We start from the raw sequence: 17,247 nt of genomic DNA, 5'->3' as shown, positions 1-17,247 counted from the left end.
CTAACCTGGCAGTCTTGTTATCTTTAACCGTGAATGTTGGGCTGAGCTGTCGTTTGTGATCCAAAAATGAATCTGCCGAAAGGACCAGACTCTCTGTGCTTCGATAAAGACGTTTTTATGAAGGTGAGAGTTTGTCAAACTTGCGTTGTTTTTTTTTTAATAGTCACGATCAGCCCTTGTCAAGCAGGTTAGCATTTAACTGGATATGAATCGATATTTGAAGCTGTTTGTGTTTAAACGTTTGTTTTTGAAAGCGCGTACACATTTACTGGAGGTGAAGACGTGTTTATACAATGCCTAATATATATATTTTTTCCATTTCTACAACTTTGTCTTAAGTAATGACCTCAATGTTGATGTTCTCAGGATCTCAGCCTTTTAAACACCCCTTACACGTTTTGTCATTGTGTAGTGATTGACTGTCCAAATAAAATAAATTGCTTACAAATATATATCTCAAAAGGTTTAATGGGTATTTGTATTTGACCCCGATTATTCTGATACCAGTAATCAAACCTCAGATGCCTTAAGAAGTCGCCTACATCAGTAAGTGGATCCATTCTGTGAAGACCATAAGGGTTTATAAGATTTAATTGGTGAACAAGGCCCGAGGAACACATGGTTAAAGATGATGCTCTGCGAAGAAATTAAAAACAGGGCTAGGTCATGCAACAATAGCCCAGACTTTGGACATTTCAAGGCACACTATTTAATCCTTCATCTAAAAACAGAGTATAATACAGCTGCAAAATTACCAAGACATGCCCATCCAACTAAACGTATTTAGAGAAGCAGCAAAGGGTCCATTAACAAAAATAAACTTTCAGCATACACGTAAAGGGTGAATGCACCATCCCTATTGTGATTTTTCATCAACAATATAGAAGCTTAATCGTTTTGAATCTGGGGCATAATTTAAAAATCGATGTTGCCAGAAGTTCTTTCCGTAGAATCTGACTGAGCTTCAGCTTTTTCGTAAAAAAGGAACAGGCAAAAATGTTGGCAAAGCTGGTAGAGACGCTACAACAAAAGACTTGCAGCTGTAATTGCGATACATCTGCAAAGCGTTGATTTAATGGGGGTTGAAAACAAAGCTCACACTTTTCAGAACTTTATTTGTAAAAAGAAATAATTAAAGCGTGTACCAGTTTCTTTCCGCAGCACATTATGTGCTACTTGCTTACGGTCAATTGTCTAAAGTTCCAGTGACACACCATGAGGTCTGTGGTTGTTGCATGAAGAAAGGAAAACAGAGAGTTTAAATTTTTGTGCTAGTTATGGCTTTACGTTAACGCTGCTGACATTTGCCGCCGTCGCCTCCAGGATGACTTCGACGTTGACCAGTTTGTGGCCGAGTGTCGAAAGCAGGTCCAGCTGGAGGAGATGAGAGAAGACCTGGAGCTGTACTACAAACTGCTGAAAACAGCCATGGTGGAGCTCATCAACAAGGACTACGCCGACTTTGTCAACCTCTCCACCAACCTGGTCAGTTGTCTTCACTAGACGTCCACTTTTCTGCTGACGGAGGGAAAGAGGTGGTTGGAAACGGAGTTTAGTCGTAGTTGTGTGACCACCACTACTGTTAATAAAAGAAAATATCTTACATTTATGTATCGTAACTATGCCACCCCCTTTGGATGACAGAAAGTTTGAGCTATTAGTAAAACTTTTTGTGTAAAATCAATCAAACTCACTTAAGATGTAGTTTGTTACCTAGAAAAGCAAGTTTTTACATTTTATTTCTGTTTGTTTAGCTATTTTTTTATGTACCGTCTCAAACCAAACATTCCTGCTCACATTCTTTTGTTTACAGCACAAAATGCAGACAGCACCGGATCAGTGGGTCCATTTGTATGATTCTTTTGCTCTTTATTCGCATTTTTATGATTAAGTTCCCCCTTCAGAAGTATTTACTTGTTAGAGAAAAAATAACCACACCACTTGATCACACCTTCAAAGGGAGCAAAGATCACAGGCCGCAGGGAAATGTCATTAAATATTGCAGCTACGACATTTTTAAGTTGGTCCGTACACAAAACCAAACAACTATTAGAGGTTAAAAGACATTAGAACAATCCTGACCATTGGCAGAAAAATACTGCATTAAACCACAAACAGTCACTGTAAAATACTTCACTGCACCAAGTAAAGGGAAACGACAAATGAAAGCATCGGTGCTACTAACACAACAGTCCTGAGTTCAGAACATTAAATTAGACTTAAATTTGTAAAGGATAACAGAAATAAACGAAAATGAAATAAAATAGATAAACACATCCTATATTTCCTAAATGATTTGAACAAAGCCTTCATTTTGAGTTCATTTGTTTTGTTCACTTCCCTCCAAATAAGGTTTTCGCTCGTTCTGCGTGTGACGGACTTCATAAGTCGTGCATTATTTACATCAGATCCATTTTGATATGTGCTCTACTGTTTCATGTAGTCACCCCTTAAGCTTCAGCCAGTTAAGTATACAGAGTTCGTTCACCGTCTACAACGACTCGTTGAAGAGCCCCAGCGTTTAATCTCCCTTTGGGATTAATAAAGTATTTTTGACTTGAATGTCAGAATGAGTGAATCCAGGTCAGCTTCATCCTGGTTGTCTGTAGTGCTTTTAGAAATCCAGCAGATGTCGCTAATGTGCAACAAGAGGCTCTGTGAGGCGTCGTCTACCCGCTGCTGTCCAAGAACACAGGCCTCCATCTACCACGCCACTGTGGTCGACTCGTCCGTATTCAGCCGGAACATTTCAGACACGTCTTGATTTGGTAAAATCTTTAGAATCCTCTCTGTTCTCAAGACATTCATCAAAGTTCCTGCAAACGATGCTCAGTTCTTCACGACGACTTGAATGCATCGTCAGTGTCAGGGCTGACTTGTGCGCATCAGAAGCATTTAAGCCTCCAGACGTAACCCTAGCTGAGGTCTAAACCCTACATGTGGGGGAAAAAAAAAGACTAGTTATAACTAGAGGATAAAGTCGCCCGCCTCACGTAGGTTTTAGGTGTTGTATGTTGGATTCTCTAAGTTGATCATTATTCTAATTATAAATATCCTTCCTCATCCCAGGTGGGGATGGACAAAGCCCTGAATCGGCTTTCTGTGCCACTGGGACAGTTGCGAGAGGAGGTTATGGTATGAAATCCTTAAATAAATACAACGAAAGCTTGGATCTTTTCCTCATCTGGCTGTTTGTGCTAATTCAGACGTTTTTTATTATTTTTATTTCATTTTTCTGGCAGAGTCTTCGCTCCTGCGTGAGTGAAGTGATCCAGGGCATCGATAACCAACTGTCCAAACAGGAAGACCTGCACAAAAAAAAGGTTTGGATGCGCTCCAAAAACATTTGCTCTCCACCTGCGTTGTATTACAGTCACACCGGCTGTGCTGGAGTCTACCTCGGCATGTCTGTGCCAAACTGGGTGATGTAGTCAGACTTATCGTGTGGATTCTGCTTCCTTGTTATTTAATTAGGCGATAAAATGCAGCGTCTTCTACTTTGTGCGATGTTCTCCGTAAATCCTTTGCCAACCCTGGCTCTGGCCCCCCCAGGTGTGCGTTCTGAGGCTGATTCAGGTGGTGCGCTCGGTGGAGAAAATCGAGAAGATCCTTCACTCCCAGAGCTCAAAGGACTCCAGCTCTCTGGAAATCAGCAGGTGGGAGACACGACGACTAGCTGTTCTTAATTTCACTTACAAAGGATGGTCCAAGCATGGCCAAAAAAGCCGACTTAGTAGATATAAAATTATACCGAGCTTCAACTCCCAGATATATTATGGGTAACGTATTATCTGATCAACTTGCATATCACTGGTTGTAGGCAAATAAGTGTCTGAGGTAAATATTTGTTCAGCTTGGTGGCTGGACCTGACTGATCACATCTCTCTGTGTGAACAGCCCTTTGTTAGCAGGTCAGATCCTGGAGAGGATCGCTACAGAATTCAACCAGCTTCAGTTTCACGCCGTGCAAAGCAAAGGCATGCCCCTGCTCGACAAAGTCAGACCGGTACGTGTCGCACAGGCACAGCTCAGAAAGGAAGAGCTTCGCTCTTATTTGGTCAAAGGACACTGATGCTCTTTGTTTAAATCTGTCCTGCTTATCTAGAGAAGCTATCAGTGGACCGTGCTGTCCTTTTTTTTTTTTCTTTTAAACATTTCTTTTTATTTAAGCTATTGTATAAAAATAACAGAGGCGTCCTTCTTTAACCTTGATGTGTTGTGGCAGCGTATTGCGGGGATCACCTCCATGCTGCAGCAGTCTCTGGAGGGCCTGTTGATCGAGGGCCTGCAGACGTCCAACGTGGACATGGTGCGCCACTGCCTGAGGACCTACGCCACCATAGACAAAACCCGAGACGCCGAAGCTTTAGTGGGACAAGTGCTGGTTAAACCCTACATGGACCAGGTACACATGCAGTCATCTTCCATGGTGTCTACCTTGTTTTCATTATTGACTCCTTAGCCTGGACGTATGAGGAATACGGGGCGATTGTCGTCAAATTATTGTCACCACACAGCCTGCAGCTCCTGTAATGTTTCTGCAGGCTTCTTGGCAGCCTCTCTGGTCAGTTTTTTTATTTATTTTTTTGCATCTTTCATCATCTTTGCAGGGTTCTTTCACAGTTATATCCCATTTTATGCGACCAAAAAATGTCAGCAAAAGCCAACTGCGGCATCTATCCTTTAGCTGTCTCTACCTGCATATCCTTGCAGGATCTCAGGTTGTTCCTGGTCTCCAGTGGTTATTGAGCAAGGGGCCGGACGCCGTGACAAACAGCCATTCTCACACAAACTCACACCAAAGGGCAATTTAGAGAGAGACCAAGTGACATGAACTGCTTTTTCTGAAACTGGGGGAGGATCCCAGGGTACCCTGAGAAACCCCCTATAGGTGTTTGGAGAACATGCAAAGAACCAGAACCTTTTTTCTGCAGGGCAGCAGTGCCGGCAACTGCTCCACCGGTGCCGCTCTGCCCACTTCAAACGCCAGGCTTTACGTGAGGTCGATCTAGGGCTGGACGTTGATTCAATAACAATATTTATTGATTGATAGATGTATATCAACGATAAAAAAAAAAGGATTGATAAAAAGTTCAACAGAATAACAGTTTTCCTTCCTTTTGCATTCATAGTTATGTAGGTTAATATTACGGTCCTTACATTCTCCCAACCAATCACAACGCAGACACTGGAACCAAGCTCCGCCCCTTTAAAAGAGTTCAGAGAGCGTGTGTTTTTCTTTTTTTTTAAAAACTTGTAGTTTTGGTAAAAAGTTGGTTAAATAAAAGGTTGAGTTTTGAATTCAGTGTTTGTGTGTTCTGTATCTAAAAATAGGTCGCTAAACAACAGCATAAAACGGCCAGGGCTGCACTTAAAATATATTTTGAACTAGTTGATAATTATCGATCAATATGATCTCTGTTGTATCGATACGCGTGTTTCTCCTTATCCTCCAGCCCCAGGTTGATCAGAGCTGGGTAATTCTGAGCACAGCAGGGAAAACAGGGAGCGCATACATCTAGATACACATAAGTTTTTTTGAGAGATCGCAGCTTGCTCAGGAGGCGCGTTTAGTTTATCCAGCATCAGTTTATGTTCAATATTGGAAGAGGCTGCACTGTGTAAATGTAGTAAAAAATAGTTAGTTAAATATTGAATATTGTGTCTTTAAGTGCTAAATATGGGATCTCTAATCTTTTCAGGTTATAGTGGAAGAAGCTGTGAAGTCCAGTCCAAGCGGGCTTCAGCTGATGTACTCCAGGCTGCTGGACTTTGTTCCTCACCACTGCAGGCTGCTCCGAGAGGTGACCGGAGGAGCCATCTCCAGGTATCGATAATATCCTCAGAAATGACAGATTACTCTAACATTTATTCTGTTTGTCAATGTTTTATCGATTAGCTGCCCTTCTTATTGCTCTTATTTCAGGCCTGAATGTTTACAGCTTTTTTTTTAAGGAAATAAACCAAACTTGCTGTCTGTAGAAGTAACTCTGTAGACCCGTTTAAACCGGTTTCATTTTGTAACCCCCCCCTCTCCTCAGTGACAGGGCTGATACGGTGCCAGGTTATGACTTCCTGGTGAACTCTGTGTGGCCAGAGATGATCAAAGCAATAGAAGAAAGGTTGGCCTACATCTTCAACCCCGGAAACCCAGAGATATTCTATGAGGTACGCGCATATTTTTGGCAAGTGGCTTCAATAAAACGCCGTCCAGCAAAAGCGCCACGCCGTCTTTGTAAACCTCCGACCTTTTCTCCCGCCTTCTAGCGCTACAGCGTTAGCGTGGACTTCGTGCGGCGCTTTGAGCAGCAGTGCAGTTCGCAGGCCAGCGTCAAGAGGCTGCGGCTTCATCCCAAATACACCAGCTTCAACAACAAGTGGAACCTCCCCGTCTACTTCCAGCTGCGGTAAATATGCCCCTGATCGGGTTTGTGCTTCATTTAACGAAGCTTCAAAATGTAAGCTTTGCCTAAAATAGTAGATTTCAGAGTCCTGAAGGTGAGTGGTAGATGGTAGCCTGCTAAACATTATACGCTTTCTGTGCTATTTCTGCAACGTGAAAGGAAACAAAAACGGTGCATAATGTTCTGCGCCAGCACTTTTTAATCTCCTAAAAAAACGTACCTGTTACATTACCAAAAAAAAAATCACCATCCTAAATGTCGTTGCTTGTAAATCTGTAATGGCAAGGCAAATTTATTTATATAGCACAATTCAGTACAAAGACAATGCAAAGTGCTTTACATGATTTAAGATATAGTAAAATAAAACAGAATAAAAGCAAGTAGGAATAAAATGTAGATAGAAAAAAAAGAACAAAGAACAAAAAAGTGGTGATTCAGTTAACTAGAACAGTTGAAGGCAATCCTAAACAAATGTGTTTTTAATCTTGATTTAAAGGAACTCAGGTTTTCCGCACTTTTACAGTTTTCTGGAAGTTTGTTCCAGATAAGTGGAGCATAGGAACTAAATGCTGCTTCTCCGTGTTTGGTTCTGGTTCTAGGTATGCAGAGTAGGCTGGAGCCAGAAGACCTTAATGGTCTGGATGGTTGATACACTGATAACAAGTCTGTGATGTATTTAGGTACTAAGCCATTCAAGGATTTATAGAGTAACAGAAGTATTTTAAAGTTTATTCTCTGAGATACAGGGAGCCAGTGTAAGGACTTTAGAACTGGGGTGATGTGCTCTATTTTCTTAGTCTTAGTGAGGACGCAGGCAGCAGCGTTCTGGATCAGCTGCAGCTGTCTGATCCACTTTTTAGTATAATGAGCTATATTGATCTGGAGTTGTTTTGCTCGTTGAGTGAATTAGATGTGTGTCAGCGAAAAGGCTTCAGCTTTATTGACGACATCGAGCTCTTAGGTTGATTTTGGAGCGACCGTGTTCTGCTCACCGAGGATGCTGGGTCCATTCCTTTGCCAAGTTCCTGTTTTTTTTCTCTTTCTGTTGAGGAACTGAGCGGAGCCAGAAACTAGACAGAGTCGAGTTCAGTCAGCAAATTGTTTTTTTACAGTGTGTTGATTTTAGTTTCTCCAAATGCGCCGTCGTGTGAACCGGATCAACATTTGCTCCGTAAAATTCCACAATGCGAGAAGAAGATTTTTACTTAGTCCTTATGGAGGGGCTTTATCCTGACACAAATGACAAATAAAACTGAAAAATAAAACACTTTTATTCAGACCTTTTCTGCCTTTACCCTCATTGGCCTGAACCATGTGTTAGACTCATGAAGGCTCCACGTTTCACGCTCTCAAAACCTCTTGAGCTGTTCAGGAGCTGCTCTCTCTTCCTCGTTCCCTGAAGGAAGTGTTTTTTAATCTGCAGCATATTACTATTACTATTACTATTATATTGCTGCTGTTCAGCCTCTATGAACCTATCGCAGCAGTTTCAGGGCACTAGGCCACTACACACAGCTTCTGCAGGTTTCTTCGGTTTAATTTTGAATATGAACTCAGTGAAATATACTGTAGGTTGTGGTCTTCTTAATCTTTTTCTCGTTTAGTCGCTTTACAACCACAAATCAATCAAGGTTTTTAATCGGGATTAGATGTGATCAATCAACTTAAAGGAACACATAATTGTGACGTGGAAAGAAAAGGATATATAGTTATGTATTTATGGTTGCAAATGATAAAATAGTCTGCATTGCATGTATTGAATATAGATATATTCAGCCACCATGGGCCAGTATTTGAAGATTCTCCTTCCGCTGTTATCACAGCTGCAGCTCCTTTGGTTTGCACCAGCTTTGTAAGTCTATTTTTGCTCTTTTCTTTCTTTTTCTTCACAAAAGGCTTAGTCAATTGCGAGATCTACACCTGTGGACTTTTATTTGTTGTTAAGGTGACTCCTGAAGCTTATGGTTATAACATGATCAAATATTAAAACCGATTACATAAACTCGTAAACTAAGAGGGCTTGTTTCGTTACTCATCTGAAAACCGGAGTGAAATAGTTTATTTCAGGGGAGTTGTGTTTAATGTTTGCAGAACCCGTAAGGATATTTGAGGCAAATGCATTTTGCAGAGAAGGATGCGTGGAAACGTCTTATTGTGTAATAAATGCCATCTCGCTAATCGTTGCTCACGAATGTGACGCAAGAACTTGAGAGAGCAGCCATTGATCCGTGTGGGGGGGGGGGGGGGACCCACACGAGTCCTCCTGCCCCATGGGTACACACTGTAGAAGACAACATGCAGATTGATCTCTGTACGTCAAAGCAAAGATCGTCTCACCCCCCCGTGTTTCACAACCCAGACCTCCACAGCTAAGCTTTTCCGGGAAGTAAAAAAAAAAGAAATGTGCCCTGCTCATGTTGTTGAGCTTGTCTGTGTCGGCGCTGAAGCAAACACCGAGCTGCTAACACGTCGTCCCGGTCCGCTCAGCATTCCTCCCTGCGCTTTCTTTTCAGGTACAGAGAGATAGCCGGGCGCCTGGAGAACACCATAGGCGAAGGATTAGAAGCACCGCCAGGTGGGAGGTAGTTTTTGCTTCGACTTAAATCTCCGGGTCTGCTGCGTACCTTACCCACAATGCCCCTGTGTGTGTGTGTGCTCGTTTCCAGCCGGTAGTGCGTTCCACCTGCAGGTGTCTGAGGTGCTGTGGTCCTGCTTGGTGCGGTGCTGGTCAGACCAGGTGTATCTGTCACCTCTGGCTCATCGCTTCTGGAAGCTGACACTGCAGCTCTACTCACGATACGCCAAGTTTCTGGATGAGGTAAAGCTAAACGCAAAAGAAAAAAACAAAGAAGAGAGGAGCAAGCGAAGCCAGCGCTTTCCGTAATGCATTGAGTTAACGGCCTCAATAAAGTCACATATAATTGGATTATCCCTGGAGGCTACATATCCTGCTTGTAATAAACTGAGTTACCGGTTTGGGTTACCTGTTCTCACGCTGAGTCCTGCCTGCGCAGGTGTTGACGAAAAGCCCCGCCCCCGAGGCGCCGAAGGAACCGAGCAGGCCTCTGCCGAGCTCGGCCTCTTCCACGTCCAGCCGAGCCTCGCTGGACGAAGGCGGCAGCGAGAGCGGCGGCCCGGCGTCTCTCTCCACCAAGCAGCTGGTGTATATCGCAGCCGACATTCAGAAGCTGCAGGAGAAGGTACCTGCATACACACGTGATCTGAATACATGACTCTACACACCGCAAAAACAGACTAAACTAAAAATATGTTAAAAATTTTCTTGAAATGAGTGAATTTGTACTTTATTTCAGTAGGTAAATAAGATAATCTGCCAATGGAATACGATTTTTGCACTTAAAATAGGAAGAACTCATGTCCATCAACTTATTTCAAGTGCATTATATCTAATTATCTTATTTTAGGGGCAAAATTACTCCTTCCATTGGCAGATCATCTTATTTACCTGCTCAAATCATGGACCTTTACACGATATGGTGCATCTCTGTTTGTGGTGTTTGCCTTTCCATTACTGTTATCACGAGCTTATTCTGATACTTTTATCTGGTTGGCCTGTGTTTCACATTTTAACTTTACCACCCCAGCCTCAGTGTTTTATGTTGGGACTTTATGTGATGGACCTACACAAAGAATTGTGAGCATTAGTTTTCAGCCCCCTGATTCAGGACTTTGTTAAACAGTCGCTGTGACGTCTGCCTGCAGGCGGCTGTTTTTTGTCCATTTCCTTAGCGATCTGGACTTTTAACTGCACCATAATGTGCTTTGAGTCAGAACATTGTTACCCTGGCTGTATGTTTATGGATGCTGACCTGTTTGAAGGGGAGCTTACACTCTCTCCATCACTTTTGCCATCATCCTTTTCAGCGTGTAGGCTGAAAAGTTATTCCTCTGACCAGAGCTCCTTCCCCCACACGTTTGCTGTGTCACAAACACGCCTTGGCTTTAAAACGTTCAAAGACGTCTTTATGCCACTCTTCCAGGTTTATAGAGAGCACAAGTCGGAGTGTTCCTATTCCCAGGGGATCTCTGCAGCTCCTCCAGAGTTACCATGGGCCTCTTGGCTGCTTCTCCGATCAACGCTCTCTTTGTCGGACCTGTCTGATGGGTTCCCTGATCTTTATGACGCTATATGAGACTTTCATTTAAAGGCTGCCTTAATATTAAAGCTAAATTACTCACAGGTGGACTCTATTTTCTGAATGGATTACTTCTAAATGGGTTTTGGTGGATTTTATTTTGGGTTGTCATATAAAAAGTAGCTTTTTAGGGATGTGTGCCAGACCTATTTTGAATTATTTCAGTAGGGTTTTTTTGACATGTAGCCCTTTTGTTTGTCATCACAATTGTGTGCCTTTCAATAAAATCCAAATAAAATACATTAACCGTAACTCACTGTTTATGGAGGGTGTGAATACTTTTGTAAGGCGCTGTATGTCAGATTCTAGTAAAAAAAAAAAGACGATACTAGAATCAATAGTGATGTTGAGTTGGTCAGTGATGATCAACACCTCCTGGGAATAATTTATCTTTATCAGCCGATCCCTGACTGAGAGGCTTTGCTTTTCTATGAAGCTGTTTAAAATCCAGAACATGGCTTACGAAAGAAGAACGAGGCCTAATCCACCAGGTTAGCACATTTTACACCTGATAAACTCGTTGTGATGATGTGGAAGCAGAACTATTAGCATGTTGGAGGGTAACATCAGCACCATGCCAAGTAAGATCTGTGTTAGCTGATACTACCTGGCCTGTAGTTGGTAGTTTTCATTTTGGTAAATTAGGATTAGTTTAGGAAAATTTCCAGAACCATTCTTTCTTTTAGATTGTTTATCTTGTCTCTTTTTTTCTTTTATCTTTTTTTATACTGACGGTCTTCTTTTTTTTTTGTTAGATACCAGAGTTATCAGAAATGGTCAGACAGCGGTTAGACGCCATCGGGATCAAGAACTTTGCTGTTGTGGAAGGTAAGTTGGCTGGACAGAACATACCAGGAGCAGTTCTGTGTTATTTTTTAGATTTGTCAGTAAATATTTTTTAAAAAGGTGTAAAAAAAACAACTGAGTTTTTGGAAATTTAGCTTACTTTTATGATTTTGAACTTTGGGCCAACTTGTTGCTCAAAGGAGCAATAAGTTGGAAATTTACTGTAAAATGAACCTAAATCATTCTTTGATTTGTTTGTCACCTGGGATGGAAGAGTACCATTACCTCTAAACCATCGATCCTCTCCATCAACAACGTCTTAGTCACGGTTTCCTCCTTTCAAACCTACAGGTACAGTCTGGAATAGGGGTGTGCAAAATAATCGTCATGACGATGCATCGCAATTCTAATATTCGCGATCCAATTAATGGATTCTTGACGCCAAGTATCGATTATTAATTAAAAAAACGAATAAATAAAATGGATGAATGGTTGGGGAAAAAACAAGTGGAATACAACTTCCTGTCCAGTAGATGTCACTGCGGATGTGTTGACGCCCGCTGCCTTGTGTCACAAGCATTTCTGGCCGTGAGATACTGCTACGAGTCATTCATAAACAACACAGGGAAGAGATTGAGAACGTTTGCCCGGCTCCCTCACATTTCAAGTCAAATGTTTGGACACATTTTGGCTTTTTCAAAACCAAATTGACATGACGCATGCAATTTGCAAACACTGTTACATCGTAATGAAATACTGTGGGAACACAACAAACTTAAAGGCACACATGCTGAGGCGCCATCCAGAAAAACAAGAGCCGCGAGCGCCGCAAACACTGATTTAACAAACGACATTCGATTGTAAGCTAGCCCCAACATCTACACGCGCAAACATTTGAATGTTTTCATTTCATTGGTTTTAAGGACCACTGAGGCCATGTAAACGGCACTGATTATCCTTATTTTGTTATTTTAAGTTTTATAAATCCTAAGCACTTTTTGTCAGTGTGTCCACTCCAGTAATATTAATATTTGTGTCCAGTAACAGTCATATTTATTTTCATGGCAACACCTCCAAAAGTCGTTTCAATATATACAGCTATGTATGAATAATTATGTGTCAACTGAAGACACTATCCAGATCATACACAGCCTGTCAGCCACTGGTAATGGCTGTATTTTTTTCTAACAGTGTTCAGTGAAAATATCACAATGCATTGCGATGCATCGCAATAAGTCAAGTATCGTGATGCACCGTGATAGAATCGCATCGTGGCATGTGAATCGTGATTCTAATCGAATCGTGACTTCTTTGGCAATACCCACCCCTAGTCTGGAACTACTTGGTTCAGTGTGCAGCCCGTGTTTACTTCCTGGTTACTGAGCCAATCATGACAGAGTTCCCAGGCTTCCCAAAACAGAGCGCAGCATTTGGTATTTTCTCTTGGCCAGAGCAGCAACCTGCAGACATGGAAGTCAGTACAAAAAAAACATGACTGACATGTTTGCACAACAACTTACTGTGGCTGAACCGTCTTCACTTGTCATTGTTAATTTTGCGGAGCTCCGTCCTCCTCTCTCCAGACATGGGGTGGAGAACGCTATATGTCTTTTGTGTTGTTCTATTTCTTATTGCTCCATTTAAATAATACAGACATCCTTATGATGTGTTGTGAAATAGTTTTCATTTCTTGATTATTTTCTTTGGTTTCGGTTACTTTGCTTCCATCTCATAGTATAAATAAACGATTTGGTACCCATGTACGTAGATATTAGGCTGATTAATTGCTATCATCGTACAATTCCTCAAATCTCACATGCTTTATATCTAATTTTCCTGAAGATTTTCCTTCGCACTTTCCAGTCGACTCTTTTGATGTGATTGTTTTTCACATAGCGGATCTTTGAGTGAACTCCTCTAGTAGACGATTTATTAGAGTTACATAACCATAGAGTAAGCTTAGATTGAACAAGGTTGCTTTAAATCAGCAGCTGTTCTATCTTGTTTGAGCTAAGAAGTGATCACAATGTTGTCGCCTGAAATGGCATGGGTTAAAAATAAGTTTATACATTAAGCCACTCCTTTGAACAAGTAAAAATTATTTGTACTTTACTGTTTTTCTTTAGTTTTTTGTTATTTAGTTTTTGTTTATTAATTTGTTTTTCCTTTTTTTTAATTTGTTCAATAATGGCAAGCAGCTGCCTTTCATACCTGGAAAAAGGGTACAAAGAGACCTGAACGCCAGGAGGCGATGTGACCAGCGCCCTATTTAGTTTGGTCTTCGTGAATTTATCTTGAGTGTTTGTGGATATTTACAAGCTTTCTGTCTGACAGATGCTCTTGCAGACTCCAAGGCTTGCCTGTCCAGCAGTATTCCCTCCCTGAACACCAGGATGACGCAGCAGCTGACCGAACGCTGCTGCCGCTTCCTGAAAAGCGCCTCTGAGGTTCCTCGACTCTACCGCAGAACCAATAAAGTAGGTGGATGCCCCCCCCACATCCCCCCCACCCCCTCTCTCCATAGTTCATCAGAATATATCTTGAAGGAAAGATTTCCTTTGGAGCCCTGTACTTTTTAATAGAGGCCTAAAGATATTTAGGCTTGAAGATGTCCTGTTTTCTTGGAAGGAAAAAAAAAACACATGTCACTTCTTTGATGAACAGGGAAAATAATCTTAGTCATGCTTATCGCTCCTTTAACAAAATGTGGGAAGCTGCAAAGGCGAGGTCCATCTCTGAAAACAAACCCAGCACAAGCGATATAAAGGTAGAGATGCACTGATCCGATATTCAAATCGGCTATCAGCTCTGATATTGACTAATTAGATTGATGCCAATCCAGCATTCTTATCCAGTCATTTTTTTTTTTTAATTAATAACATACACAGCAGTACAGTTACAGCAATCTTGTCACTTCTGTTTTACGTTTACAACACCGGTTACATGGAGCACCATGCAGATTCTTTTTATTTCAAGCCTGATATCTTCACTCAGATGGCTAGGCATACGGTTTATTCATTCAACAGTATTATCAGGTTGGTATCGGGTATCGGCCGATATGCTTAGCCCAGGTATCGGATTGGATCAGAAATAAACTGGATCGGTGCATCTCTATATAAAGGTTATATCCTGACGTGGATATGAAAACTATCCCTTTTCTAACCTATTTAAATGTGTCCGTGTGAAGGATCTGCCAGTACGCCCATCAGCTTATATGGACAACGCTTTACGGCCGTTGCACCAGCTGTTAACAGACTCCACAGGGCTGGTCAACCCCCAGACGGCACAAGAATGGCTCCGGGTTACGCTGTCTGACTGCACGCAGAAGTAAGTCTAAAATACACGTCCGTAAAACTACAACAACCCAGAGATGTCCTGTACACTGAAGTAGCTATTTTGGTTCAAGCAGAAGAGTAGAAGAACTGTTCACCAACTTTTGTCCAGGTACTACGAGACCATCTCAGAAGTGCTCAGCTCGGTGAAAAAGATGGAGGACAGCCTGAAACGTCTTAAGCAGGCCAGAAAGGGAGCGACCGCGGCTGTCACAACGGGAGCCAACGGCGGACCGACAGACGACAGCAAGATTCGCCTTCAGCTGGCCCTGGATGTGGAATATTTGGGCGAACAGGTACGTGTAGATTTTAATTTACAGATGGAGATGACAAGTCTTTTTTTAGCTTGTAAGTGACTGTCATGCCCCTCCTTTGTCTCTGTGTGTCTCAGATCCAGAAAATGGGCCTCCAGCCGAGCAGCATCTCCATGCTCTCCTCCCTGATGGAGCTGGTGAAAGAGGCTCGAGAGCTGGCGGAACAAAACCAGTAGAACGTCCGCCCTAAAAACACTAAGGAACGTTCTGCACAGCTCAAAACAAAAAGTTTTCTTCTGGTTTGGGCGGAAGCGACATCCGTGGCACCACGAAGAAGGAGAAAAACAACAGACTAATAAAATCCTTGTCCAAATCTTTGAGCCTTCGCTGTGCAGCCGGCCCTACTGTGGATGACGGGAACAGCAGGGACGGCGCGTCACTGCCGGATCTTATACTACTGTGTAGTGTGTCTCCTCTGTATGATAAACTCTGGGGTTCTAATGTTTCTAAAGGAATCAAATTTTATTTGTAACGGGGGAAGTCTGTAACGGCGTGTTTATTTAATTTCTTTTTAAACCCAAATATATTGATAATGGCGTTAGTGTGGAAAATATACAGATTTTATATTCCGGTTGTTGTATCCAAATGAAGAATTTGGGGATGAAGTGAAAGGCTACACGTGGTTGTATGTAAGTCATTTACTTATGATGTTTTTCTCTAAATATATATTAAAAAAGGGTGGCTCTAGGATCCTATTTTCCACTGTCTCATTTAACAAAGCGATTAAGTTACAGTGTCACTTACATTCATCCCTGGTAAAGACGTGTCTTGGGACTGAGGTGGCCATGACAGAAGGTTGGCTTTTGGTCTCACCTATTATTATCTGGCAACGCTGCAAATCATAATCCAAGATCTCCCCATGTTCAATTTCACAGCAGAGACTGCAGGATATTTATGACAAATCTTTGGCTGTTTTTAATAATCCATGAGGCCCTGCACCCTTTCAAAGTCTCTGCGGTGTTTTAATGTGAAACGGGCCCACAGCATCATGCGTCCTCTGCCATACTTTACTGGGGCTATGGAGTACTTTTCCACAGAGGAGTTATTTGCTTTGTGCCGAAGCCACATGATCAATTGTGTTTCTGCTGATCCTGTTCAAGGTTCAGTAGTTTTTAGCAAACTCTGCATGTTTGCATTTGGAATAGTAGAGTTAAAAAAACAAAAACCTTTCCTGGGATGTAGATTAGATGTCTAATAGTTAAATTAAACTTTACTCTTGTTTATACTGCTCCTGGAACATCTTCGTCACTGTGAGTAGGAGAAAAATTAAACTGGGCTCCTCTGGCCGCCTGGTTTGTCACGGTTTAGTTGTTGTAAGCTTTTTAATTGGCTGGCTGTAGATTTCCTGACTTTTTTTTACACTCTGCTGCCTTTCTTGAATGGCATGCTCTTTTGTCTTTCCCATTTTAATATGTGGCCAAGAGAAATTGATCCTGTGTCCCGTCTTATTTAAACCCCATAGAAAAAGAAAGTGGACTGACTAAAAGTTCCTAGATACTCAGGAAAGTTTTTTTCTTACAAAAATAATTCAGTTAGACTTATTTTACTTAATTTATTAGTGCATTTAACACTAAATAATTTTTAAACATATTTTTTGTCAAACAATCGTTTAGAAAAAAATCAACTAAAGGTATATTGATGGGGGATTTCACAACTGTAATAACATATTTTTAGGCTTTATACACATCTTTAGCAATGCAGGCAATACTATGGATGGAGCTGAATGTAAAATGTAAACTTTTGAAATCTAAGGTTTACTATAATAGTAGACATTTATTTCCCCGTTATGTTTAGCTAAGACGTTTTTACATTTTATTATTGGTACATGTAAACGCTTCATATTTTGCTGTTTGCTGCTGCTGCCCACCAGCCATTATGAATCCTTTGCCTTAGATTTCCACTTCTAACAAGATGATTGATACAGTCTTCACTTAAATGAGGAATTAACTTATTTAGCTGTGAATGTATGTTTACAAAGATGATTACCTATTAGAAATTAGAAATTAGAGATTGTTTGGGGAATGATAGAATGATGGTTTTTAAAAAATTTCAATTATCCTTTGAACCTTTTGTTGTTTACATTTAACTTCATCTTGGCTCAGATTACTGCAAAATGATAAGCCCTTTTCGGCTTATCATTATCAACACAGATTGTTTAACCAGAGCACATTTCTTTCTTTTTGTGTTTAGAAGTTTTTCCAGAGCTGTGAAAAAGTATTTGCTCCTCCTACAGATTTGTTTTTGGCTTTGCTTT

General features: G+C 41.4%; 1 protein-coding gene across 1 annotated transcript; it reads left to right on the top strand.

Annotated features, from left to right (window-relative positions):
• Positions 1 to 7: 7 nt before the first annotated feature.
• cog2 (component of oligomeric golgi complex 2) lies at positions 8 to 15,683 on the top strand. Its single transcript, XM_012864013.3, has 18 exons — positions 8 to 123; positions 1,324 to 1,485; positions 3,070 to 3,135; positions 3,243 to 3,323; positions 3,553 to 3,656; positions 3,898 to 4,006; positions 4,226 to 4,405; positions 5,703 to 5,827; positions 6,042 to 6,168; positions 6,268 to 6,407; positions 8,918 to 8,979; positions 9,071 to 9,222; positions 9,419 to 9,604; positions 11,317 to 11,389; positions 13,682 to 13,824; positions 14,535 to 14,674; positions 14,792 to 14,975; positions 15,071 to 15,683. The coding sequence occupies exons 1-18, from the start codon at positions 67 to 69 to the stop codon at positions 15,167 to 15,169; spliced, it is 2,190 nt and encodes a 729-aa protein (XP_012719467.2). The 5' UTR covers positions 8 to 66; the 3' UTR covers positions 15,170 to 15,683.
• Positions 15,684 to 17,247: the final 1,564 nt, after the last annotated feature.

The sequence above is a fragment of the Fundulus heteroclitus genome, chromosome 22 (assembly GCF_011125445.2).
Source record: "Fundulus heteroclitus isolate FHET01 chromosome 22, MU-UCD_Fhet_4.1, whole genome shotgun sequence".
NCBI classification, from domain to species: Eukaryota; Metazoa; Chordata; class Actinopteri; order Cyprinodontiformes; family Fundulidae; genus Fundulus; species Fundulus heteroclitus.
This window is presented reverse-complemented; position numbering and strand designations above follow the sequence as displayed.